The sequence below is a fragment of the Mustela nivalis genome (assembly GCF_964662115.1).
Source record: "Mustela nivalis genome assembly, chromosome: 14".
Lineage (NCBI taxonomy): Eukaryota > Metazoa > Chordata > Mammalia > Carnivora > Mustelidae > Mustela > Mustela nivalis.
In genome coordinates this window covers 66036163-66062141 of record NC_139033.1, presented here as the reverse complement: position 1 = coordinate 66062141, position 25979 = coordinate 66036163, and the positions used below count along the sequence as shown (strand labels likewise).

At 43.3% G+C, this 25979-nt stretch overlaps 2 protein-coding genes across 7 annotated transcripts in view; both read right to left on the bottom strand.

The window, feature by feature from the left end:
- The window catches only part of NPC1 (NPC intracellular cholesterol transporter 1), a 48362-nt gene extending 47130 nt beyond the window's left edge, over positions 1–1232 (bottom strand). The window contains exons 1-2 of the mRNA XM_082699675.1: positions 1218–1232; positions 816–993 (exon numbers count right to left, since the gene is read on the bottom strand). Of these exons, the coding sequence (XP_082555801.1) occupies positions 816–872 (57 nt within the window). The 5' untranslated portion in view covers positions 873–993; positions 1218–1232. The remainder of the gene's footprint in view (positions 1–815; positions 994–1217) is intronic.
- Positions 1233–14542: 13310 nt separating this feature from the next.
- ANKRD29 (ankyrin repeat domain 29) overlaps positions 14543–25979 on the bottom strand; it is a 57025-nt gene continuing 45588 nt past the window's right edge. For all 6 annotated transcript variants that reach the window (XM_082697284.1, XM_082697282.1, XM_082697285.1 and 3 more), the window contains 3 exons: positions 24117–24212; positions 21794–21892; positions 14543–16954 (listed from right to left, as the gene is read on the bottom strand). In XM_082697284.1, coding sequence (XP_082553410.1) covers positions 16871–16954; positions 21794–21892; positions 24117–24212 — 279 coding nt within the window. In that variant the 3' untranslated portion in view covers positions 14543–16870. The remainder of the gene's footprint in view (positions 16955–21793; positions 21893–24116; positions 24213–25979) is intronic.

Sequence of the window (25979 nt, the reverse complement as noted above, 5' to 3'; positions counted from 1 at the left end):
GTATGGTGATGAATAGTAAGTAGACTGTGATAACTCTGTAGTGTACATGTTAAATTACAAAGCTGTGCACCTGAAACATGTAATAACAATAAACAGCAGCGAGGCATTCATGCCCTAGGTTATTTGAACCAAGGAAAAGCTGACCCAGGGAGTTGGGTCACTGAGCTCTAGGCCCCATTCTGTAGCTAGCTAATACTGTGACAAGGAGAAACTCAATTACCCTCTGCTGGGTCCCAGTTTCTAAATTGTAAAAGAGAGTTAATGACAAGTAACTCGCGCTGTCAATAAAACCAAGCTGAGTTACTCAGGACTGTTTCAATTTGGTACTTGGCAATTTGTTTCCCTTCTTTACCTTCCCCCCACCCCCCCACCATATCCAGGAGACAAGAAGGGGAAATAAAGGGGTAGAATATTCTAAACAAATTCAGAAAGAGTTCGTGCGCATGTAGCCGGATTTTTTTTTTTTTTTTTTTTTTTTACAGGCAGGTTAAATAAATAGGATCCCTCCTCCTCTGTACCCGCTTTCGTCCTTCCCCGTGATTGCACATCCTAAACCCAGAAATGAGGGGAGCGCAGCTGGAATGAACTCCAGAGATCAAGCAAGCTGCTTCCAGTTGCCCCCTCTTCCAGACCAGAGAGAAGAGTGCGCGGCCAGGGAAAGAACCCGGAGCAGGGGTGGGGGTAGGGGTGCGCCAGGGGCTCCATCGCTGAACCAACTTCCCCAGGACCAGCTGGACCCGCGCCGGCCCTCGCCGCCTCGCGTCCCCGCCTCGTCCCCCACCCAGAGCCCGCGCGGGTCGCGGACGTCCGCTCACCTGCGCGGGACAGAGCAGCAGCAGGAGGAGGCCGAGCGCTGGGCCGCGCGCGGTCATGCTGCCGCGGTGCCGGGCTGCGGACAGCGGCGGGACTCGGCTGGGCTCGCCCCGGCTCGGCGCGCAGGGCTGCCTCAGGACGCCGTGCCAGCCTAGGGAGGGAGCAGACGCCGGCGGCGGACTACGAGCGTGGAGCAGGAAAGAGGAAGGCGTCGTCGGCTCCTCCCCTTTCTGGGCGGTGCCGCTGACAGGACGCCCGGGACCCGTTCTGGGGCGGGGCCGACCCGGGGAAGGCGGGGCGGGGGCGGGGGCGGGGCCTGACTGGGCAGCGCCCCTTTGGCGGGGCTTCCTCCGCAGGGTCAGCTCTGCGTTTTGCGGCCCTGCGGATTTGGGGGTGCGACTTACGTTAGGGATCCCAGACTGGGGCAGCCGAACTTCTGGAATCCGGCTGGGAGGATATTGCTGGAGTTGTGCCGAAAGTGTGTGGCATTGATGTTTTAACTCTTTTTCCCCTTTTTGTCTTTCCCGGACGGGGGACGGTGGGCGAGAGGGTTTTTAGCAAATGGGAGCGGTTGGAGATTGTTTTCCCAATTCCGATCCCACTCCTCAGCGGAGTAGGTATTGATTTCGGCTCGGGTTAGCACTCCGAGCGAATTCTCCGCCCCAGACTCAGCAGCCAAAAAGGAATCCGTGCCCGGGATTCAGTTACGCCCCGAGCGGTGGCCTGACCGTGTGCTCACCTCGGAGCGCGAGGGGCGGAGCGCGGCGGTGGGCGGTGCTCCCGAGCCAACCAATCTCCGCTGGGTGACTTCGGGGGCGACGCTTGCAAAAGTGCTGGAACTGCGCCACCCTCTGGCGGAGCTGCGCGTAGCGTCGCTTTGGACCAGTCGGTGGGAGGAGACCCCCACCCCAACTGACCCCCCCCCCCATCTGCCCGCAAGGTTGACCCAGAGGCGGGACCAGAGTACGTTCTTTCCAGGTGAAGTCGGGTAACAGAAAGACAAAGAAGCGTCTTCATTTTTGAGCCTTGCACATATTTTGTTTTGCTCTGGCGCTTATTTTTTATTATATGCATTTTTAGTAACACTGTCCCTCAGATTTCCATTATTGAGATCGCTCAAAAGCCTCAGTCCTTATCATTTTGAAGTTAAGGAAAGGTAAGTAAGGATCTCTTTTCCCAACGTGGAAGCCAGTTTACAATGAAAAGACTAAATATCCATCTGTAACAATGATCAAACCCAGTCCTAGGAGGGACCGTGATGCAGGGGATAGTCCCAGCGTCGCTTACAATGCCTCTGCTTTCTGTACTGTCTTGCCTCCTCACCTCCTCGCCCTGGGATGTCCACCACGCTGGCTGGGCGTTGAGACTATAGGGATTTCCTCCAGACCTTCAAGGCCAGATCCTACGTGGAGGGCTTCCTGGCACTCCACCAACTGTGCGCTCTCTCGCCCCAGGTGATTCATTTGAGATAAAGTAGTGAGTTCTGCAGGGACTCAAACTGTTGTCACTGAGCAGCAGTATGCGCATCACCTGGGAATTTGTTAGAACTGCCTCGACCCACTGAATCAGAAACCCGGAATGAGCCAGCTCTTTGAGTTTTAACAAGCCTTCCAAGTGGTTCCAATGCACACTCAAATTCTACACTTAACTGCTCTAATGGATTCCTGGGATTCTGGAGGATTAGTTAGCCTTCCAATTTTAGCCAAGTCCTAATGGAAAAAAGAAAAAAAAAAAGTCTTCACTAAATAATTTACTTGAGTGAAGGAAATATGAGGCATTTCTGGGATGGGCAGAAATTTTGAGGCCTCACGCATTATGTTCACTATTCACCAAAACCATAACAAAAAGACCTTTAGCCATTTTTTTTCTAGTTCTTTTGCACGACTTCAAAAATACCCAAACATCTAGGAAATATTTTAAAAATAAACTATCATATATCTAAGAGAAATGTGGGTTTTTTGTTGTTGTTGTTGTTGATAAAGTAATTCATACTTATAGTAGAAACTTTGAAAATACACAAAAGTTTAGGGACAGAATAAAAATACTTTATAATTCCATCATGGTAATGTTACACTGTGGTGTATTTTTTCTTTCTGTAAAAATTGTTTTAACACGGTTGAGATCCTAGAAGAGATTTTTTGTTAGCTTAGGTAATATTTAATACCGCTATCATTATAAACACCATTGAATGTTGACTGCATAATAGTAAAAGAGAAAATAAGAGGGAAAATGAAATTATTAGACACACATCTTTATAAATATGCAGAAACATCTTTGGAAAACTCTGCATTTGAAAGTATATATGTGAATATAATATATGGACTTTTAAAATAAGTGGGACATACTATACACAGTTTGAAGCTTGCTTTTTTCCCCCCACATTTAACAATATGCTTTCTCCACCTCACTGCCTCTACAAGCTCTGTAGGATTTTATTATGGGTATATAACATTCCTGAACCCAGAGTGATAGGGGGCAGTCTCAGGGCAGTACCTAAGTCAGTAAAATATAGTTCACCAACCAGCAATACTTCGGAATTACTCAAGTCTCAAAGTACCTTTCTGGTATATATGAAGGGTTTGTATGGCACCAGTAATACTGCAAAAATTCACCTTCTTTCTTCTATATGCTTCCTCACATTCCTGAGCGTGTCTGGATTCCACAAAGCTTTGCATCTTTCTGTGTCCACTGCTTTCCTCGTGATACTGTATCACAAAAGTCTAAAAGCTATTGAACATTTACCATAAGGAGAGAGATGGAAAAGTTGACCTCAAGTAAAATTTTCTTTACCTTGCTAATGGAAGGGGAAATCTAGAAATATTCAAGTTAGTAGTTTTGATCTATTACATAATCAATATCCTTTTGGACATTTAGTTTGTCACTTTGGCTACTGGAAACAATAATGCGATGAACATCCTTGTGCCTAAATCCTTGCAATCGTGTACATGTAGGGCTGTTGGGAAAAATTATCATTGACTCAAAGGAAATGTTTTCATTCTGGCTAAATTGCCCTCCAAAGAGATTGCAATTTCTTCCTTTGTTAACAACATGTGGAAGTGCCTGATGCCCACCTCCTTGGCAACCCTTTTCTTTGCCATTCTGATAGATGAAAAATGGCATCTGTGATTTTACTTATTTTATTTTGTAAAGATTTCATTTATTTGACACAGAGAGAAAGAAAGAGAGCTCAAGCGCAGGAGCTGGGAAGAGGAGCAGAGGGAAAGGGAGAGGCAGGCATCCTGCTGAGCAGGAGCCTGACATGGGGCTGGATCCTAGGACCCTGGGATCATGACCTGAGCCAAAGGCAGACGCTTAATCAACTGAGCCATCCAGATGCCCCTTCATGGTCTGGCTTTCTATGTGTAGTCTTATTTTTAAAAGTGGTGATGCTTTAATTTGTATTTTTTTAATTATAAGTGAGATTAATAATCTTTGTACACTTGGGGTGGCTGGGTGGCCCAGTGGGTTAAAGCCTTTGCTTTCCACTCAGGTCGTGGTCCTGGGGTCCTGGGGTCCTGGGGTCCTGGGATCGAGCCCCACATCGGGCTCTCTGCTCAGCAGGGAGCCTGCTTCCACCTCTCTCTGCCTGCCTCTCTCCCTACTTGTGATCACTGCCGGTCAAATAAATAAATAAAATCTTTAAAAAAAGGAATCTTCGTACATTTATAAATGATTTCTCTTTGTCTGTTTTTTATTTTCTCTTATTTTCTTTTTCATATTGACTTGTAAAAGTTTTCTATTTACTAAGAAAATTAACCTGTTTACCTAGCATATATGTTGCAGATACTTTTACTTATTTACTAGTTTGTAGCATTAGAAATTATTCCATCGTTTCCTCTAGACCTTTAATAATTCCATGGAAATCATGATCTGGAATTATTTTGCTGTAAGGAGTAATGTAAGGGGCCAGCTCCACTCTTCCCACAAAGCCCGGATAATCACAGGGATACCTGTTTTCATTAAAGTTATTGGTTTTCGTGTTGCTGCATCTAATGACAACCCCTTGGCTGTCATCTCACTTGACCTCTGAGTGTATTCAACCCAGGTGATCACACTGTCCTCCATAAAACATGTTCTTTAACCCTCGTGTAGGTTACCTCATTGACTAAACATCAACTGTACCTCATCTTCTAGACTTGGCATGCACTTTGAACAGGATATTCATGTTAATAAAATTTTATTACAACAAAATGCCTTTGAATCCTTCCAATATAGAAAATTTTGTCCCCCTGCTGATTTGGAAACTTCAAAATAGGCCATGATATAAGTGGGCAAAGAAAAAAGAATACCTAACGATGGCACAAACCTGTGCCACAAATTTGCCTGGTTTCTAATATGAAGAGTGAAGTTCAATAACAGGTAATGAAGACAGAGCTGGGCCTTTGGTGTACCAGGAAGCAAGTGACTTCACCTGGGGATATCTGAGCCCACGCTGATGGACCCAGCCCTTCTTTGCTTACTTTATTCATCTTTTCCCTTTGTTTTAGCTCAGGCTGCCAGAACAAAATACCACAGACTGGGCGGCTTAAACACTTATGAATCTGGGGGTGAGGGAGCACGATTCAGTCCATAGCACCCCTCCTGTTGCTCAGGACTGTATTATGACTTTGGTGGGTCGTAGGCATCTTTGCTTTTGGGTGCCCCTTCCTCCTTCCAAAACAACCACTTAAAAGCACATTTTGCCCTCTATGGCAAATAATACATTATATGTTAGTTTAAAAAAAAAAAAACACATTTTGCAACTGTAGGATATAAAGACAAATATAATACAGGCTGGCTTCATTATTACATAGTCCTATCATTGCATTCTTATTTTTCTTCTAGTTTTAAAAGAAATAGAAATTAGAACATTTCTGTGTGAACTTAAAAGTATCAGAGGCCCTAGGCACTGTGTCTACTGGGGCCTGATGGAGAATTTGGTCCCTTTTTGGAGCTAATGTCAAAGAACTTCCTGTGGCATTCACAGACATTGTAACTTATGCTCATGGACTGCCTTAAAAAAAAAAAAAGAAAGAAAGAAAAGAAAAAAAAAAAAAAAAGGAAGGTCCAGGACTAGCAGTTAACACTGGCTCCACAAAAAGGAGGAAAGCATAGGAGACCTTCTTGGAGGCAAGTTACCACAGATCCAGACAGCCATCACGCAGAGGAAGGCTATAGAACATTTTCAGCAGAGCGCCTAGGTGGTTGACTCAGTGGGTTAAAGCCTCTGCCTTCGGCTCAGGTCATGATCCCAGGGTCCTGGGATCTAGCCCCGCATCAGGCTCCCTGCTTAGCAGGGAGCCTGCTTCCCCCTCTCTCCCTGCCTGCCTTTCTGCCTACATGTTATCTCTGTCTGTCAAACAAATAAATAAAATAAAGAGAACATTTTCAGCACCGCAAAGGCTTCCTTAGGCCTTTTCCCAGTCAACACCATCACCCCCGTCCAACCAAGAGGTAACCACAGTTCCAACTTCTCTCACTATAAATCATTTTGCCAGCTCTTCAACTTCAAGTCCATGGAATCAGTCCCTGGGTGAGGTTTCTTTCACAGCCTTGTCGGATATGTGGGTGTGACACTCATCCCCATTACTCAGAGCGCTAACTCACCTTTTTTTTTTTTTTTCTTATTGCTGAGTAGTATCCCGTGGTGTACTGGGATATGGGGTGTTCCCAATTTAAGCTGTTATACATAAACGTGATTTGAACATGTCTTTTGTTTGAAATGCGCACTCAGTTGTTTTGGATTCTGCAAGAGCCTTTTAAAGCTCCATTCTTAAGCCCAATTTTATAGACATCCTCATTTAAAACAGCTGACATGACTATCACTCGTGACTTTGATGCCAGTGGTTAGGACTGACTCAGAAATGGGGGGTTACTTACAGTAAAACAGCCTCTCTGGTGAGGTCACTTGAGTGTCCATCCAGCCGTGGGCTGCATGTGACTTCCACTCAGAGAGGTTCCTACCAACGCAGGAGTAACTTGAAACTTGGCCATTACTGTCTCACGGTGGCATTCCCCTCTCTAAGGATTCAGTCACATGACACAATTCCCTTTGCCTGAGGTATTTGGGGTCTGATCTTTCCTAAAATAGGAGTCCAACTCCTATAAACTGAAGACTTTCTTTCTTTTTAAGATTTTGTTTATTTATTTGAGAGAGAATGAGAGAGAGAAAGAGAACACGAGAGGAGGGAGGGTCAGAGGGAGAAGCAGACTCCCTGCTGAGCAGGGAGCCTAATGTGGGACTCAGTCCTGGGACTCCAGGATCATGACCTGAGCCAAAAGCAGTCACTTAATCAACCAAGCCATGCAGGTGCCCTGAAGACTTCCTTCCTAGGGCTAGTCTTAAAAGTTCAACCATGGGAAAGTGAGAGCAACAGCAGCATTTCCCTTGTTAAAAATCCGAAGGTGAAATCCTAGTGAAGGGAGAACAGAAGACAGTGGTGAGGGAAGGAGAAATTCTTTCTGTCATCAGAGACAAAGCGGACAAGGCATTCAAGACCCAAGATCTTTCATTAGCTTCCTTCAATTGGTAAAAGCCTGACTTGAGATATATTTTACAATCATCTTAAAGTATGACTAAAATTAAGGGTGAGGCCACCAGAAAAAGATTCTAAGACTTTCCAGACCCACTAATACATCAGTTATGTAACTGAGGGCTAAGTCTAGTTGGAGAGCCGGGAGAAACACCTGTCTCAGCTGTGGTTTATCTCACTGTGTTTGGTACGTTAAGTAGACTACAGACACGAGCTGGGCCATCAGCCAGTGGAATGTGGAATACATTTTTCCACTTTTTTTCTAGAGAACACTTTTTTTTTTTTAACCTGTTGTTCCCCATATTTTGAAGCACCGGAGAGTATAAGAGCCTGAGCTGACGTTGGACAAAGCCATGAGAAATCCTAATACGGTTGGCTTATTACAGCAGGGCCCCGCAGGGATTTATGCACTGATTATTTTTAGCATCTCCTCACAGTGAAATAACGCTCACTAAACCAACTGACCAGCAGAGATAAATGTAGTTTCTCTCATTTTTCCAGGAAGGTAACAAAAACATGAACTCATAGGCCCATTGAGGCTGCAACCACACCCATCTTGCATCTCTAGGGTGTGGCACCAGGTGCAGGAACACCTCACTTTATTGTGCTTTGCTTTATTGTGCTTTGCAGATGCTGAATTTTTTAACAAATTGAAGGTCTGTGGCAACCCCACGTCGAGCAAGTCTACTGGCACCATTTTTCTAACATTTGCTCACTTGGTGTTGATGAAGTTCTAGAACATAGGTGAAGTTCGGTGGGGTGAGGTCCAGAGCCGATGACCAAGAAAAAATTCTTGAGACATCTTTGGTGCAAAATGGTGGTTTATTAAAGCACGGGGACAGGACCTGTGGGCAGGAAGAGCTGCTGCTCCAATATCCTGAGGAGTGGCAGATTATATACACTGGAGTTGGGTAGGTGAGGACAAAGGGGGTGTTCAGAAGGGCTGTCACAGCAAAGAAGACTGTCAGGATACTGGAGGCCTGGTTATTGTCAAGCCAAGATTGTTTTCCTCTAACGAGGCACTAACATGAAGACAGTTGGGAGTTTCCTGGTGGAATGCCATATTCCTCCTATCACACACATCCTTGTCAATGAGCTTTAGGTTTAGAAGAAATTTAACTTTACTTCTATTTCCTTTCATCTCAGCCTCCTTCAGTTTTATGGAGGGGAGGGCGGTGTTAGCTCTTTAGGAACAGAGTTGCTTGCCTCTGGAAGTTAGGCTATTGATAACTTAGCTTCTTTGTTGTTAATCACTAGGACATTTGTAAACCAAGGGAGACTCCTGTCTTGCAGGATTGTGATCTCTGCAAGTTAACTATTTGGTTACCATTTAGGGCAGCCAAGGGTGCCTGAGGCATGTCTCACTGTCACTGAGGTAGGGGGGAGAGGGAGTGTAAGGTACCAGCTTTTGCTTTGTCTTCAGCCAGCCTTCTGCTCCCTCATCAGTGTCTCTGTGTCACAATTTCATAATGCTTGCGATATTTCAAACTCTTGCATTGTTATCCTATCTGTCATGGTGATTTGCAATCAGTGATCTTTGGTGCTGCTATTGTAATTAGGGGCCCCACGAATTGCTCTCTCATATGAGGCAGTGAACTTGACTGATAGATGTAGTGCGTTCTAGTGTGTTCTGACTCCTCCACACACCTGCCATTCCCCCTCCCACTCCCTCTTCTCGGGCCTCCCTAGTCCCTGAGACACAATATTGAAATTAGGCCAATTCATAATCCTACAGTGGCCTCTAAGTGGTTAAGTGAAAGGAAGAGTCGCGTGTCTCTCACTTTAAACCAAAAGCTAGAAATGATTAAACTTAGCGAGGAAGGGATGTTGAAAACCGAGACAGGCTGGAAGTGGGGTCTCTTGCACCAGCTAGCCAAGCTGGGAATGCAAAGGAAAAATTCTCCAAGGAAATAAAAAGCACTACTTCTGTGAACACATGAATGATAAGGAAGTGAAGCCGCCTTATTGCTGATACAGAGAAAGTCTGAGAGGTCTGGATAGAAGATCAAACCAGCCACAACATTCCCTTAAGCCAAAGCCTAATCCAGAGCCAGGCCCTGACTCTCTTTAGTTCTGGGAAGGCTGAGAGAGGTGAGGAAGCTGCAGGAGAAAAGTCTGAAGCTGGAGCAAGGTGGTTCATGAGGTTTAAGGTAAGAAGCTGCCTCCGTGACTTCAAAGTGCAAGGTGAAGCAGCAAGTGCGGATAGAGAAGCTGCAGAAGATTGAAGGTCATTAACGAAGGAGACTACACTAAATAGATTTTCAATGTAGATGAAACATTCTTATATTAGAAGATGATATCTGGGACTTTGATGGCTAGACAGGAGCAGTTAATGCCTGGCTTCCAAGTCCAAAGGACAGGCTGTCTCAGGGCTATTGTAGCTGGTGACTTTAAAAGTGGAAGCCAGTGTCATTGACCCATTCTGACAATTGTAGGCCTCTAAAGAATTATGCTCAATCATCTGTCTGGGCTCTAGAAATGGAACAGCAAGTCCTGGATGACAGCTTGCGTGTTTACAACATAGTTTATTGTATATTTTAAGCCTGCTGTTGAGATCTACTGCTCTGAGGAAAAAATAAGAAAAAAAAAGTTTCCTTTAAAAATATTACTGTTCATCGGCAAATCACCTGGTCACCCAAGACCTCTGACGGACCATGAGATTGTCACTGGCATGACCCATGTTTTTCCCGGACTCAGGAAACTCCTAGAAGCTTCTAACTATCAATTTCATCTTTTAGAAACTAACCAACAAATTGCTGGAACAGGAAGAGAAACATTTGAGCAGACCCCTTGCCTGCTCAGATGAATCAGAAAGTGCCCTAAAAGTTACCTCGGCTTTGTCATCTTTATTATAATGTTAAAATCTCCTCTGAATATTCTACCCCTCCCCCCCTCATAAAATGAGTCTGCTCAACCAGGTTTGGAGAGTCATTCCACATGATCTCCTTGCTTCTATAATTAAAGGTAAGAAGACTTTGTGAGGGAGCCCCACCGGGTGTGGTTTCTGTCTATAACTCACTGAAGAGCAGACGCACATTGGTTCTGTAACAAGATGACTGTGGTTCACATGCCTGTTAACACAACATCCAATCTGCAGCCCATGGGTTAAGGAGTCATTTTGAGTTTTAAGTCTTATTATTGAAGAAACACATTTCATTTAGCTATACTTTCCAGGGAATCCAGATAGTGATTCCCTCTGATGGTTCTGGACGAAGTATTTTGAAAAACTTCTGGAAAGGATTCACCATTCTATTTTTTTGTTGTTGTTTTTATTTTTTATTGTTTTTCATTTTTATTCCAGTATAGTTGACATACAGTGTTATGTTGGTTTCAGGTGTAGATATCATGAACATTTTATTTATGTATGAATGTATGTATTTATTTATTTTATTGTTAGTTACCACACAAGTACATCGTTAGTTAGGATTCACCATCCTAAATGCTATTAAGAACATTTGTGATTCATGGAAGAGGTCAAAATATCAACATTAACAGGAGTTTGGAAGAAGTTGACTTCAACCGCAGTGGGTGACTCTGAGGGGTTCCAGACATCCGTGGAGGAAGTCACTGCGAATGTGCTGGAAACAGCAAGAGTAGCAGCATTAGAAGTGGAGCCTGAAGGTGTTGCTGCATGGCTGCAAGTTCATGATCAAACTTGAATGGATGAGGAGTTGGTTCTAATGGATGAGCAGAGTGGTTTCTTGAGAGGGAATCTACACAGAGTGGAATCCACACAGGGTGAAAATGCTGTGGACATCATGGCAATGACAGCAAAGGATTTAGAATGTTACATAAACCTAGTTGATCAAACAGCAACAGAGTTGGAGAAGACTGACTCCAGTTTTGAAAGAAGTCTCGTTGGTAAAATGCTATCCAACAGCATCACACACTACAGAGAAATCATTCGTGAAAGGAAGCGTCAGAGCAGCAAACATCACTCACTGTCATCTTACTTGAAGAAACTGCTGCAGCCACCACCCCCATCAGCCAGCGGCCAGACACATGGAGGCAAGACCCCCACCCCCCACAAGAGCTCAGATGCTGGTTAGCAGTTTTTAATAATAAAGTATATTTTATTTATTTATTTATATTTTTATTATTTATTTGACAGAGAGAGATCACAAGTAGACAGAGAGGCAGGCAGAGAGAGAGAGAGAGAGAGAGAGAAAGAGGGAAGCAGGCCCCCTGCTGAGCAGAGAGCCCGATGCGGGACTCGATCCCAGGACCCTGAGATCATGACCTGAGCTGAAGGCAGCGGCTTAACCCACTGAGCCACCCAGGCCTCCCAATAATAAAATGTATTTTAATTAAGGCACCTACATTGTTTTTAAAGATAAAGCTATTGCACCCTTGAGAGACCACTGTGTAATGTAAACATAGCTTTTATATCCACTGGGAAACAAGACAATTCACATGACTTGCTTTGCTGTGATACTCACTTTGTCGGCATGATCTGGAACCAGATATATATATCTTTGAGGTATGCCCGTACTTCCTTTCTCGGTGACAAAGTAGAGGCAGTGCTTTCTGATAGATGCCAGCGGTTCCTAAAAAATGTTAGGATTGGCTTCCCAAATACAGTTCTACCTATCACAGCTTCATTACTTGACAACCATTTATTTTCATTTAACATTAGCTCCAGGTTCTAACCAGTTGCCATCTTTGTCTTTTCCAACTCAGGGCTAGAGGGCACATAGCTCAGTGGTAGAGCATTTGACTGCATCTCAGGGCTAGAGTTCTGCATGGCTGAACAAGCTCACCAAGGGCAAAGTTGTGGAGCAGGAGTCTGGAATTTGCCAGCCCTTGTGTGATATGGTCACACACCGCTTGGGGTTTGTTGCCCACCCTCCTGGACTTCTTTGACTTCCTCTCCCTTGATAAGTGTTTCACTTCCTGCTTTTGTCCCTTTCATCTCATTTCCTAGGCGGACTGCCCTTTATCCTTCAAAATCGCTTCTCAGGTTTTCCCCCCTCCCCCCGGAGTCTCCCTGGGGACCTCATTCACCCCCTGACTTTGACCATCACTTCTATACACCTGATGCCTAAATCAGTAGAAACAGTCTTGTCCTAAACATCAAGCTGTTGCTTCCAACTGCCTTCTGGAATCTGTTTCACACATTCTTTAAACTAAACCTGTCCAGAAGCTCTCTCTCTCTCTGTCCCCACCCCAGTTCTGCTTCCCTCCTTCTCACCCCGTTATTGTCACCATCCACCATGTAAGTCTTGGGAGTGGAAAAGAATCAACGTAACAGACCCAAGACTACTAATGTTAGAAAGTTTGCTTATGAGATTGACCATGGGCTGGCATCTGGGGACTTGACAAGTAACAGTTCCCTACACTGACCTAAAAGCCTTCCCTTAATGACAATGGCTTACCGTGCCTAACTTGTTTGTACCCAACAATGTGTTTTATGCTGAATGCCTGTTTTCCTTCTGAAAGTCTGGGATTTTGTTAAATGCTAGACAGAGGATAACTATGTGACCAGCTCCCAGCTGAAAGCCTGGGCAAGTCTTTAATGAGCTTCCCCAGGAGACAACACTTGTCAATGTTGCCATGTCTCATTGTGAGAGGAATTGAGCTCCCCCTGCGAGAATCCACTGGAAGAATCCTCTGGAAGACAACTCTTGTGAGATTGCACCTGGTTCCCTCCATCTTCTATTTCTCTTTCCCTTTGCTGGTTTTCTTATATATCCTTTTTCTGTAAGCCTAGCCATGAATATGACCCCATGATGAGCCCTGGGAGTCTTTCTAGCAAATCACCCAACCTAGGGAAGGTCCTAGGGTCCCCTGACACATCTTAGTATAATCCTAACCCTCTTTACCTTGATCTCTATGTTCAATTAATCACCAATTATCATTAGCTCTACCTCTAAATTTTAATTTTTTTTTAATTAAAAAAACGGTTTTTAAAGTGTTAAAGTAATCTCTATACCCAAACTGGGGCTCAGATTCAACCCTGAGGTCAAAAGTCACATGTTCCATGGACTGAGCCAGCTAGGCGTCCCTCTACCTCAAAATATTTTAAAAATATATATTAATATATAAACACATATATGCTTATATATTAAACATATGTGTTTATATATTAATATAATAAATATATTAAATATATAAATAAATATAATAAATGTATATATGTGTGTATATATATATATATCCTGTGTTCACCACCCTCATTGCCTTGAGGTGACAACTGTGACTGCATCTGGGCATCACTCCCCTCGCTTTCCTCCACTATAGAAATGAAATCCCCAAGACTGGATGGAGAACAGCACCAAGCCAATGTTATGAGGAAGTTTTCTCTCAAGGCCAGTTTCCTCAGCTGCAAGATGTAGATAGGGTAACGGCTGTTTCGTAGTGTGGCTGTCAGGGGTTAATGAGAAAATGCATACGAACTCTTAGGAGATTCTCTTTGTGAAGTGCTTAGCCTGTAACAATCCTTCTGTTTCTATCACTGTAATTCATGATCCGCAGACCACACCTGGTCACTACCCTTGAGTGAGGTTCAGTCAGTTCTAGCCCTGAAACCATTTTGTGCAACTGGGACCTCAGTTTTCTTACCCCTCTAATCTGCCCACCCCAAAATGCATCTCTGTGGAATCCCAAGTAGACTGCCGTTGGCGCCGGGGGTGCTCTTTTCCTCTGACTAGGTCTCCCACGTGGGAGAACGATGAGACAAAGCTTTCTTGTGGTTGCCAAGGATGGGGGCAGCAGGGAAGGGAGCCAGAATGGTCACAGAGTTCTCCAGATACATGATGTTACCAGACAAATATTTACGGTTGTACGAAACCATCGGTTACTGCAGACGACAAAGCCACTGCACGGGACTGAAGAGCCAGCAGCAGCACGGGCAATAAAGATACAAATTAAGACACACACATGTCAGTATATGAGGTGATGGGTGTGTTAACTAGATGGGGGAATCCTTCCACAATGCTTACTGATATCGAATCATCACAGTGTACAAGTCAAAGTTTCTGTTTTCAGAGTCTTTCATGACTCTCCCAAGACTTTTTGTCTGACCTTGTGGGATCATTATAAAAGTTCTCCACAGTTAAAACAATGAAATCATATAGCTTAAAGATCTACTCAGGCTTCCAAATATCAATGTATTTATTGACAAAGCTGAATTACTCACTTTGAAATTCCATGCTATTAAAAATCACATAGAAATAACTAACTTCTGATTAAAAACAAACAGGAACAAGCAGCAAAGGTAAGTTGGGTAGTACATTAACTTTATTTTGAATTATAACATGGAATATGTCATCAACAAATGGATGTAAGGAAAACTTTTACAATTCAGTTAACAAATGATTTGCATAGGAACTGCTAGTTCTGTCTTAAGATGCAGAGCTCTTTGAATTGTGAATTAGATTAACATAAAATAAGAATCATAATAATTAAGAACCATTTACCTGTGTGCCAAATAAATGCAATTTTATTTCAAATAACAGACTTTTTGTTCAGTCCCTGGTGAGCAGTTATTATAATCATCTTCCCTGCTATGGATAATGTCATAATCTCATCCAGAACAAATGTGATCCTTCTAAGCTAGAGACCTCTTACCTATGGTAGGAAAACCTCCATTAAGTATTGCTGAAGCTACTAGATTCATTTTTATGGCCCTAAAATTGATCAAGAACATTTCTCACTTAAAACAAATGTCAAGGACAACACCTTAGTGAAAACGTTGAGTTTGTGATTTCAACCCATTTTGTCTTTTGGAACTTTGTTATCAGTGTCCATAATACTGTTTTGATTTATATCAGTGATGAGCAACCAGTTTTGGCCTGAGGGCTAACAAAGGGGGAAACATAGAAAGCATTTAAGGCCACACTCTCTTCCCCTTCAAAATGAACACAGTTTTATGAAATTCCCATGGGGGAAAGTGTATTTGTATTATTTTGCTAAGTAAAAGGAAGTCAGTGAGGAAATTGGCACTGCTTTTTAGCTACTAAAAGGTTTCTATCCAGGTATTTTAGCAATACAGACAGAACTTTCTAATTTTTTTATTCCGAAATTAGATTGTGGACTTGTTGCATAGTTAGGCTTAGACATGTCTGGGGGTTCTGTGGCCCATTACTGCCTTTGCTTGTGACATTAATTAAAGTAAGCTAATTTGTGTTGATTGATTATTTTATTGATCATAACAAACTTTAAGGGACTATCCTCTAATTTCAAGAATTATATTCCATCATTGACTGACTTAAAGACAACACTTTTAGTGAGAACCACTGCAAGCTGGTTAAAAAAAAATTGGAGGACTGCATTTCCTTCCATCTTAACATGTCTTTGCACAGAACATTGGCTGGAAATCAGAACAGAATGTGAAAAGAAAACTAAAGAAGTATTTAAATAATAGAAATATCATCAGCATTTATTATGGTAGATTATAGAAAGATGGTCTAATTTGTGTGTGTGTGCAATTAGGCACTGACTGAGGCATTTAGACACCATTGGTTATAAAATACATTGAACATAAATTTTGACTCCCCTTCAAGGAATAATTCAGTAAAACTTGGGTTTCTTTTTTGAAATCAATCAGCTCAAGAACATGCATAGATGAACATTATTAAATACTAATGACAGTCTTTTATTGCTTATACTCCTGCAATAGAATAGCAACATATTGTACTAGCATATGACATTTCATCCAAACCTCAAAGTCATTGTGTCAAGCAACAGGACTGCACAGCTTATTAAGCCTACCAAGTTATGGCATGGGAAGCAGACTCCCAACAAAAGAACCAAAATAAAAGTTCAAAAAGACAAAGCCTAAATTTCCTGTTTCCAAATTTGCCACGTACATCTTACCATACCTACAATATTGATTCTAGGTAAATATGATTTTTTTTTCTTTACGTGTTAGGAATGAGATGAGGATCACCTCGCAAATAAACAATCTGTCTTTTTTATAGTTCAATAGTCCATCTTGGAAAATCACATCATGGAATGTCAGAAGTGGCTCTTTAATGTGAATTTATACATCATTGCTTCCAAATCAACATGGTTACGATCTTTGGGTAGAAGAAAACATTTTACACTGGAATGACATACATCTATGTGTAAAATACAAGGGAACTATATCTTTTAGCACTCTTACATTTGAGCTATATCTTTTAGCACACTTACAATTAATGCAAAAGCAGAAGTGCTTTGATTCACTGAAGATCAGACTTTCAGTCTTTTAAAGGCTTTTGTCATCTTGTTTAAACCTCTTCCATGGTTTAACTCTAAGAGTTTAACCGAGAGACCCAACTTAGTGTGGTTTAAAATGAGTTTCTGTGGACTCCATGAGTCTGCCAGGCCCCACAGCGGTGGGGTTAAAGGCCAGCGTGATTAGTTCATGTGAGGGTAAGGGGTCCCTGAGCCTTTCTGTTCTTGACTCGGGGCACAGAGCCCAGCTCCCCTAGGTCAGGGACCCAGGGTGGATATTCTGGGCATTTCCTTGCTTCAAGGAATTTCCAACACTATTTGAAAAGCAATTTCTTTTTGGACAATGTGATTAGGGTTTCTATCTTTCAGTTGAATATGGAACTAAGTTAGCTCTTCCTATGTCCTTCTTTACTTCGGAGGAGACGCAGTATACGTTCATTTTTGGTTAGTTCTGCTGGAAGTTCATTGGCCTCGAAGAAGAAAAGATAGACATTAGTGAATTCCCACAGTTGGGATGGTTTTAGGGTCTCCAAAGCAGGGTCTCTGACTCCACTTACTCCTCCACTGGCAAAAAACCCTACTGGACTCACTCTTATTTTAAAGCCTTAAAGGTCTCCTTTAATCATATAAATATCATCTGTTATTTTCTTATTTCATCATTAGAGTTATTTTTCTTTCTAAGCCATATCTCTAGTCCATTGATCTCCTGGAGGCCAGCATCCATGTATGATTAATCATCATATCCTCATTTCTAGCCCAATCCCTGGTGCATCTAGTACGTGCTCAATAAACACTGGTAATGTTAAATTTGATATTTTATATTTAATTAGTATGGGGCATTGTGTCCACTAGGGACTTGAGACTAAGGACAGGTATCTGTTGAAAAAACAGAGTTAAGAAACATTTAGAGAATAAGAAATACCTGGTCAAGAACAGCTTCTGTGGCCACCACGACCCTCCTGACACTAGAGTTTCACTGAATGGCCTTTCTTCTCATCATGCTGTTGAGACACATTCCTTACACATTTATTTCATGAGTGAATCCTTATCCCATGAAATAAATGTAATGGGGCAGTGGTTCTCAAACTTTTTGGTCTCAGGACCTTTTTACACTCTTAAAAATTAATGAGGATCCCAATAAGCTTTTGCCTTTAACTTCTTAGAAATGAAAGGAAGAACATTAAAAAACCCCTTAATTCATTAAAAATCATAAATGCACTACATGGTACTATAAATGACATGAAAAACAACCACATTTTCAAAAACAAAAAAGCTAGGGATAAGAGTAGCATTGTTTAATAGATCTGCCTATCTGTTGAATGTGTAGCTTACTCAGAGACTTTGGATTTTCTTATCTGCTTCTGTATCTAAGCTATCGTGATACGTTGTTTCGGTTAAAGCATATAAAGAAAATTCAGCTTTGCACAGATAGGTAGTTGGAAAAGGAAGGAAAGATTTTAACAGCCTTTTCAAATCATTGGAGATATTGTTCTTTGATGCTACGCTCATACTAAACAAAGGACAGTTTCTTAAAGGAAACTGCAGTGTGGAATCTGAAACCATACCAATGAACTTTTTACATGAAAAAGCCATACATCTATCTATCTACAGCTGGTGTTTTCCCCCATGTATGATTTATAACATCACACACTAGCCAATTGGAAAATATTAGTTCAATGAGTTATGCAGATCTTCTAGATGTGGACACACGGGGTCATAAAATCTCCAAAGATTACCTTCATTAATATTAGCGCCGATTCATCAGAAAAGCCTGTGAGTTTAAGAAGCCGTCAGGCTCACATGGTGGATACCAGTGGTTCTTCGAAGTAAAAATGGCACTTTGTGAAAAGGCACTTGGCTCACTTTGCTATTCTAATGATGGCCCTGAGATAACCATGCACCTGAGTAGAGACCAGGAAGGCCAGATGCATACTTCCCATTGCCTTACATAGAATATTAAAAAGATGTGTAACAAGGGTCCAGATTTAATAAAATTGAAATTGTTCACGGCTTCATCAAAGATGTTCTTAAGTAAAACTGGTATGTGTGTGAAATAATTTACAAAATCTGTAAAGTAACTCACAAGGTTGTGTAAAATAATTTGCTGGTACAGTTTATACCCCTGGTGGCAGGTGTCAGGGGCCACTAGTTTCAGTCACCGTTAGAGCAAAAGTTAGAGCAAATGTTAGAAGCACTGTTAGAAGCAAATTTTCACTGTGCTTCTACACCATTAGAGCAAATGTCAGCACAGTGAAAAGGGCAGATGACATCTTTGTATTACTAAGTGTATTGTTTTGACTTCTTAGACCTCATGAAAGGGTCTTACAGGCCCTCAGGGGTCCACAGACCATACTGAGAACTGTTGTTATAGATGAATCACGGGATGTTCTCAGGATTTCAGGGGAGGCAGTTAAAGGGTAGAAAGGCACCCAGAGTACAGGAGAGGGCTTGGATGTAGATGTTACTTGTCTCACATACTTTTTCCTCCCAGAGTCACACCTGGAACCCCCTGCTTTACCTGAGACCCTGATCCTAGGTGAAACTCCTGAAGTCCCTTCCTTCTTGGTTGGGTCCTGCTCTTTGGCCCGCACATGCTAGCTGGGACTTCATTTGTCGGGAGTTATGCACAGAGTCACTGGGAATTATGTTTGCCACAAATGGTCTGCCGCACAGCGTGTCCTGTGGCTGCCCCCCAACCCACCACAAAGGACCCTTGATGCTGATGCTGTACTGAATTGTGCAGGAGATGACTATGCTGTGTTGCTGTAGACCAGAGGCCCCTCAGGCCTTGGAATTCTACTATTAGTTCCTGCAGGCCTAATGCCTGGCCCTGCACGGAAATGCTCCCAGTAGACAGATGTCAGCACCTTCTAGTCTCGGCGCACACTCAGGAATGACAAGGCTGTTCCACGTGGTTTACTGAAGCTCGGTGAGCAGGCTGCCAGGCAGCCAGAGGATCCTCTATGGTCAGGAAGAGGAGGAGATCTAAGAGGCTGTACTTTACCAATAAGCTTCCCGAGTTATAGTTCCCATGTGTAACCTTTATCACTGAAAAAAACCCTTATATCCTCAAACCGTGTAGTCAACTTTTGATCAATCACATTGCTGTTCTGGTGTCCTCCATATAGTTCTAGAAACCTGGTCTCATGCCTCCTCTCTCCAGGTTGGTCCTCACTGAATTCTCAGGTTGCTGAGGTTGTGTGGACTATTATGATGGCTGGTGCCCCAGGCTAACCCCCAAAGGCCATCTTATTCATTATGGGGCAGGACCACAGACCCATGTTCACGATACCACAGCATCAAAACACTCTCCTTCCCAACCGCTCTTGGGACAAGCTGTGTTCTTAGATCGCTCAGCCTCCTGACGGGACAAGCTGTGTTCTGAGTATTCAGTTGGGAGTATCGGGAACACAGGGCCTGCACCCATGGGGACAGCTGCGGTGTGGGGAGTAGCTATCAGGCCCGTCGGTTACCCTGTCCTGAGGCCTCCATGTCGCAGTCCCAGAGAACTCCACCCCTGCAGCAGCAGATTGCTTCTGTATCAGCTTAGAAGTCATTTCCTCTGGGAAGCTTCTAGTAGCATTTATTACTTCCCTGCTGACAGCGCTTGTCACTGTACTGCAATTTGTTTGTCTTTATTCTTCAGTAAACTCTGAGCTCTTTGAAGGCAGAGACGAAGGGAACTCCATCCACTGTAGTCTCCCCAGTACACGGCACCGCGCGTGGTATCTAGTGGGTCCTCAGTGTGTGTTGAGTGAAGGAAGGCAAAGAATACCCCCTCAAGAGTCCTGGGTGGCTGCCCAAATCCCAACACCCTTGCTTCTAGAGCTATCTCTAAGAGGCTGGCTTCTTCGGGGTGGCTGGTGGATGGATGGGACGCGGGTAGAACTCCCTGGCAACAACTCCCAGCTCTCTGAGGGCTGCTGGTGTATGAAACTCCAGCATGAGCAGCTTCCCTATATCTCTATATTTTCAAGAGTAGCTTTAGGGACAATCCAAAGTCCAGCATTTTGGTCACTGGAAATTCCCCATAACCATGATTGCTGAAGTCCCAGGAGACAAACAAAGAACTGCACATTGTTTCAGTTTCCATAAGCTACTGGATGGCTTAGTGAGAAAGATCAATCTCTTTAGGAAGTCTGGGTCCAGGGTCTAAAGATAAGTGTACAAGTCTGACTTCAGCTGCCTTATCACACAGCCAGGCCAGCTAATGGAAAACAAATTGGGAGTATCTCAGGAAGAGATAAGCAGAAGCGTTACATCTTCAAGCACTCTAATGGCAAGAACGAGGAAATAATAATGCCACATGCTAAGTAAAATGAAAATAAAAGAGACTCTTGGCATGTTGTCTAATTGCACCTCTTAATGGTTCCTTTCCAAAATGTCATGAAAAAGGTTCTGCGTGTTTGCTTTTATTATTAAAGAAATTAACACAGGACTAGATACTTATAAAAGCTCTAATAGTATAGAAGTATAAAGTGAAAACTGCTTTTCATACCTCCCTTGATGGATAAGCTCTGCTCCTACTTCCTCCTTTAAAAGTTCATAGTTCCATGTTCTCTCAAGACCTGCCCTACGCTGCTCTCCTCTCCCAGGTTCTACACTTGACTGTGCACACAGATGTCGAATAGGAAACAATGGGCATTGAGCATCTTCCCACCTCCATGTTTGACTTAATTGTAAACTAAGGATGTTGGCCTATGAAAGATATGGGTTAGTTTGGAACAGCAGTGCCAAGTCCCATTAACAGTAGAATAGCATTTCCCCCAAGAAGGTGTCAAGATATGCACGTTGGATGTATGCAGGATGGCAATAAACTACCAGAATGGGGACGTTCTTAGGACACTTCTTTGATGACACAACCCCATAACTATACTCCCCACCCCCTGTCCTGGGAGGGCTGCACCACTGTTAGCCCACAACAGCCCCTGCTAGATATGGGATTTTCAGCCTAATTCTCTGGATCTAGATACACTGCTCGTTCCTACCTACCAACAGCCTCACATGCCCTCACGATGCCCAGGTACGAAGAGAAGGGATGGGGGGGGGGGTGGCCTGAGTGATGAGACACCTGTGAGAGCTTTGCTCTCCTTTGCAGTCCCTTTCGAAGGCCCATCAGCATCTAATCATATCCTCAGGTCCGCAGCCCACAGTGAATGGGCCTGTGTAAGTATTGCCAATGGCCCTTTGCAAGTGACACAAATCTGCCCAGGGGGCACGGGATGGGTTATCGTGGCTTAGGTAGAAACCGCCTTATCTCTGCACAGGTGCCCAGGGGAGTTAAAAGATAAGGAGGGAAAGGCCAGTACCTTGTTTCTCAGGGCTGGGTCCGCCCCTGCTTCCAGGAGCAGCGCGACTGTTTTAATATTCCCACTGAGCACTGCCGCGTGGAGGGCCGACGTCCCATTCTAGGAGAAAACGACAGTGTGTGTCAGGAGTGGGCTCACGGCCATCAGCACCGAGCCTGGCTTTCATCATAGCCCAGCCTAAGTGAGGAGACTAGGGTCGGAGCTTTGCTCTTCCTCACAGTCCCCCACTTGAGGGCACGTCAGCATCTAATAGAGTGTCCTCAAGTCCCCAGCAGATGGTCCAGGCAAACACTGCCAACATCCTTTGGCAAGTGAAACAAGAAATCTGGCCCAGGGTACACGTGACTTCGCGATCAGTCCGTCAGTTTTAAACATATTAGAACTTGCTGCAGCAAAAGTGATAATGCCACATTATTTTATTTTTTCTTCAAGGGCAACATACACAGTTTTTGCACTTCCAGCGAGCCTGGAGAAATGGCTGGTCAACCAAGGGGCCGACCTGTCAGCCCAGCTACCTGCTCTCCATGCACTGAGGTGGGAGGGAGCACCACTGTGGGCTCACAGGCTGTCAGCACGTGCAGTGAGGAAACCCTGAAGCCCCGAGGTAGAGCATTCTTGAGCATGAAAAGGGCCCATTGGTTGGGTTGCTGAAATTTTATTAAATATACTGCAAATATCTACTAAACCAAGGAAGCATCGGCGTGCAGCACATAGCCAGATTCTGGGAGGGGAGAGGAAGAGAATATAACAAGCCTGACATAAGAATGATGGGCAGTCACATGACATCTGTTTCAAAAGATGGATATGTCTACAAGCTATTTATAATAATAATAATAATAAAACTATTTTCTTAATTTATAAAAGAATAAAATATAATGCCTATAGAAAAATTCCAGCAAAGTAGCATTTTCCTTTCTAAAGCAGCATGTTTACTTTTATAACATGTATGACAACTCACTTGTCTGGTGATACTTCACTCATCTAAATCTTCACCAACTTGTCAACTTCATCTATTTGTAACATGGCTAAAAATATAATACCAAGCCAAAAAAGAGCTCTTTGAAACACCACTAGGTATTACAAAGTCCATTTCTGAAGCTCATTTCTTTCATTTGTAGAGCTCCCTTTCACAGACCATTTATTCTTACTTTACAAACAATGTTAATGAATGTATCTTTCCTGTTTCCGAGCTCATGGAAGATTAGAAGTTGGTCACTGGGACAGAAAGAGGGGCCAGCATTCTGACAGGAGGCCTGTATCTGCTGATCAGAGGGATAGAGCCTAAACACATAAAGATTAGATATAGAGTGTCCCAAAGCCTCTGGGATCATTCAAGGACAGGTTGACTATTTTATGTGTCAATAAAGCGAGGGCTAAGTGCTAGCCAGTGTTCCAAGTTTAGAACAGGTTTCTTGTCCTCAATTGAGGAAAACAGTAATGTAAACTAGGGGTCCTCAAACTGCAGCCGGTGGGCCAAATTGAGCCTGCCAATTGTTTTTCTATGTCCTGGCAAGCTGAGATTAAAAAAAAAAAAAAATGAAAAGACGAGTACTACATAAATATATGAAATTCCAGAAATACAATCCATTCAAAAAGTGTGCGTGGAATGCAGCCATCCCTTGCCCCCATGGCTGCTTTCAAGCTACTAGAGCAGAGTCGAACAGTTCCAGCAGAGCCCCTATGGCCCATGAAGCCTAAAATATTTCCTCCCTGGTCCTTTATGAAAAAATTTGCCAAACCCTGGTTTATACTGTAATTTAAAAATATCTTAGTCTCAAACAGATAAATTTAAAAAAGGATTTTGGGGCTCTGCCTCCTGGTAGACCCAGTTCTCCAGGCTGACACACCCTTTAGGGTGTCCGGAGATGTGAGTCTTATTTTCTTTCATCTAAGATAACTGGATCTTTGCTCCAGATAATGAAAGGAAAAAACATGAGCACCTGTCCCCCAAGTTTCATAGGACACAAATTATGCATTTCATGAGTTGTGGAAGATTTTAGGCCTATGAGATATCTATATCTATATCTATCTATCTATCTATATATATATATATCTTTATATATATATATGAAGATAGTGATTTAATTACCACTATTTTTTTCCCCTGGAAAACTAAGTAGCAACAGCCTCTGGTTCACTCTTCTTATCACCCTGCCATTTCAACCAGTGCCCATGAATCTCCAACATTAAGAAACTGTAGGTAAGTTCTTTTAAGAATGCAACTAACCATGTGAATTATCTCAGCTTCTCCTGCAGGCCTCAGGTATGGGCTTCTTAATTTTCAACCTCTCTTTTATAGATTGGTAAAATTTCTAAGTCTTACCTTCAAAATGCCAAGCGTGGGTGAGAATTTCAGCAGCTCTTCTATAACATCATTATATCCTTTGTTGGCTGCTTTGAGCAATGCTGTTGTACCATCCTTAACAGAGTGGAACAGAAAAGTTGACTTAATATATGTATATGTTGGCTAAGAACTAAATGTTAGTTGAGAACCGGGAATACACTTGTCAGAACAGGTGAAAGGGGAAAGGCCATGTCTCTTAATCAGGGAGCATTTTAGAGCATAATCAGTTCTGCATGAACAAATGCTGGACAAAATATGTGACTTCTTCTCTTAGAACCCTGCCATTTGGGAATTCAGACTCTTCCAGTCCCTTAGAACACCAGGTAACACTGGAGAGAGGGAGACATCAAGAATGTATTTTAGGGGGCGCCTGGGTGGCTCAGCGGGTTAAGCTGCTGCCTTTGGCTTGGGTCATGATCTCAGGGTCCTGGGATCGAGTCCCACCTCGGGCTCTCTGCTCAGCAGGGGCCCTGCTTCCCTTCCTCTCTCTCTGCCTGCCTCTCTGCCTACTGTAATCTCTCTCTGTCAAATAAATAAATACAATCTTTAAAAAAAAAAAAAGAATGTATTTTAGGACATGGATGGACCAAAGAGGCATTGTCTGTAGTTCATGGCTTAGTGGAAATTAATTTTAAACTATTTTTAATGACTTAAATAATTACTGAACTGTATTTACTGTTTTAAAATTTTGAATGTGCTTTTTTTTTTTTTTTGCTTTGCCTAATATACAACTTTGCTCCACTGGGCCTAGGTATCTGTCTGTGGTAGTTGGGGATGGGTAGGTGGTGAGTAGGAAGGGGACAGACTGAAATCTGTTAAAAAGAAATGCAAAAATGCAAAAATTTATATTCAGCTTCTGTCATCACTTTTTGGCTTGGGAAGAGATTTTCCAAATTCCCCCCCCCCCACCCCGCTTTTACATATCAATTGCTGTATTTGGAGGATTCAGTTCACAGAATTCTGCAGTCAAGGAACTATCCCAGTCTGCTCTAAAGGTTTAATTTAGCTAGAATCAGGAAGAAAGAAAATGTGATTAGAGGGTTTTTCTTTTCTGGTTTCAGAGATATGCGAAGAAGTGATAAAGTGGGAGAGAGGACAGTGAAGTAAGCAGAAATGTGTCTTTACCCCTTCCGGGCTCAGACATGGAGAAGGGAGTTGCGTCACATAAGCAAGGGTAATAATAAGGGTGAAAAGGCCAGACACTGTAAAAACCAAACCAAACCAAACCCAAAAGGCAAATGGCATAGTGTGGTCAGGCAGCAGGGTCTCCCCAAGCTGCCCTTAGTTCCTATGGGCTACATACAGGGCCTGGTGTGGGGCCCATCGAGACAGACTTAGGTGACATTAGCATTGCTAGGTGGAGGCCAATGAGGGATGTAGTGTAGGTGTCTGCAGTTGGGGAAGCCCTGTGAGGTAGAGCCCTAGGAACACTACTGGACCCCAAAACAAAGACGCTGCGCCCCCACCTGCACTGCGGTCCAGGGCCAACAGGAGGCGCAGCGCAGCCAGACGCGCTGCAGCTAAGGACACCCCCAAGGACAGCCCCAGGCCCGGGCTCCTACCTCCAGCATTTCTCCCGGGTTCATCCAGGAGTCAGCTCAGGTGGAGAAGGATCTCCCATGATTAAACATCTTATCCTTGGGGAGAGTGGGCAGCATTTGCTAAGTTTCAGCTGACTTGGACATTTACTTTATTTTCCTGCTGAAGAGCCGGTGGAGGTTGGGAGAAAACCCGGGGGAGTTACAGACCAAATAAAGGTGCGTTTTCTCCTCACGTCTAAGCCAGGCTGAGTTTTGGAGCTTTGGGGCATACACTACCCATCCCCGTCCCCCCAGGCCCCTC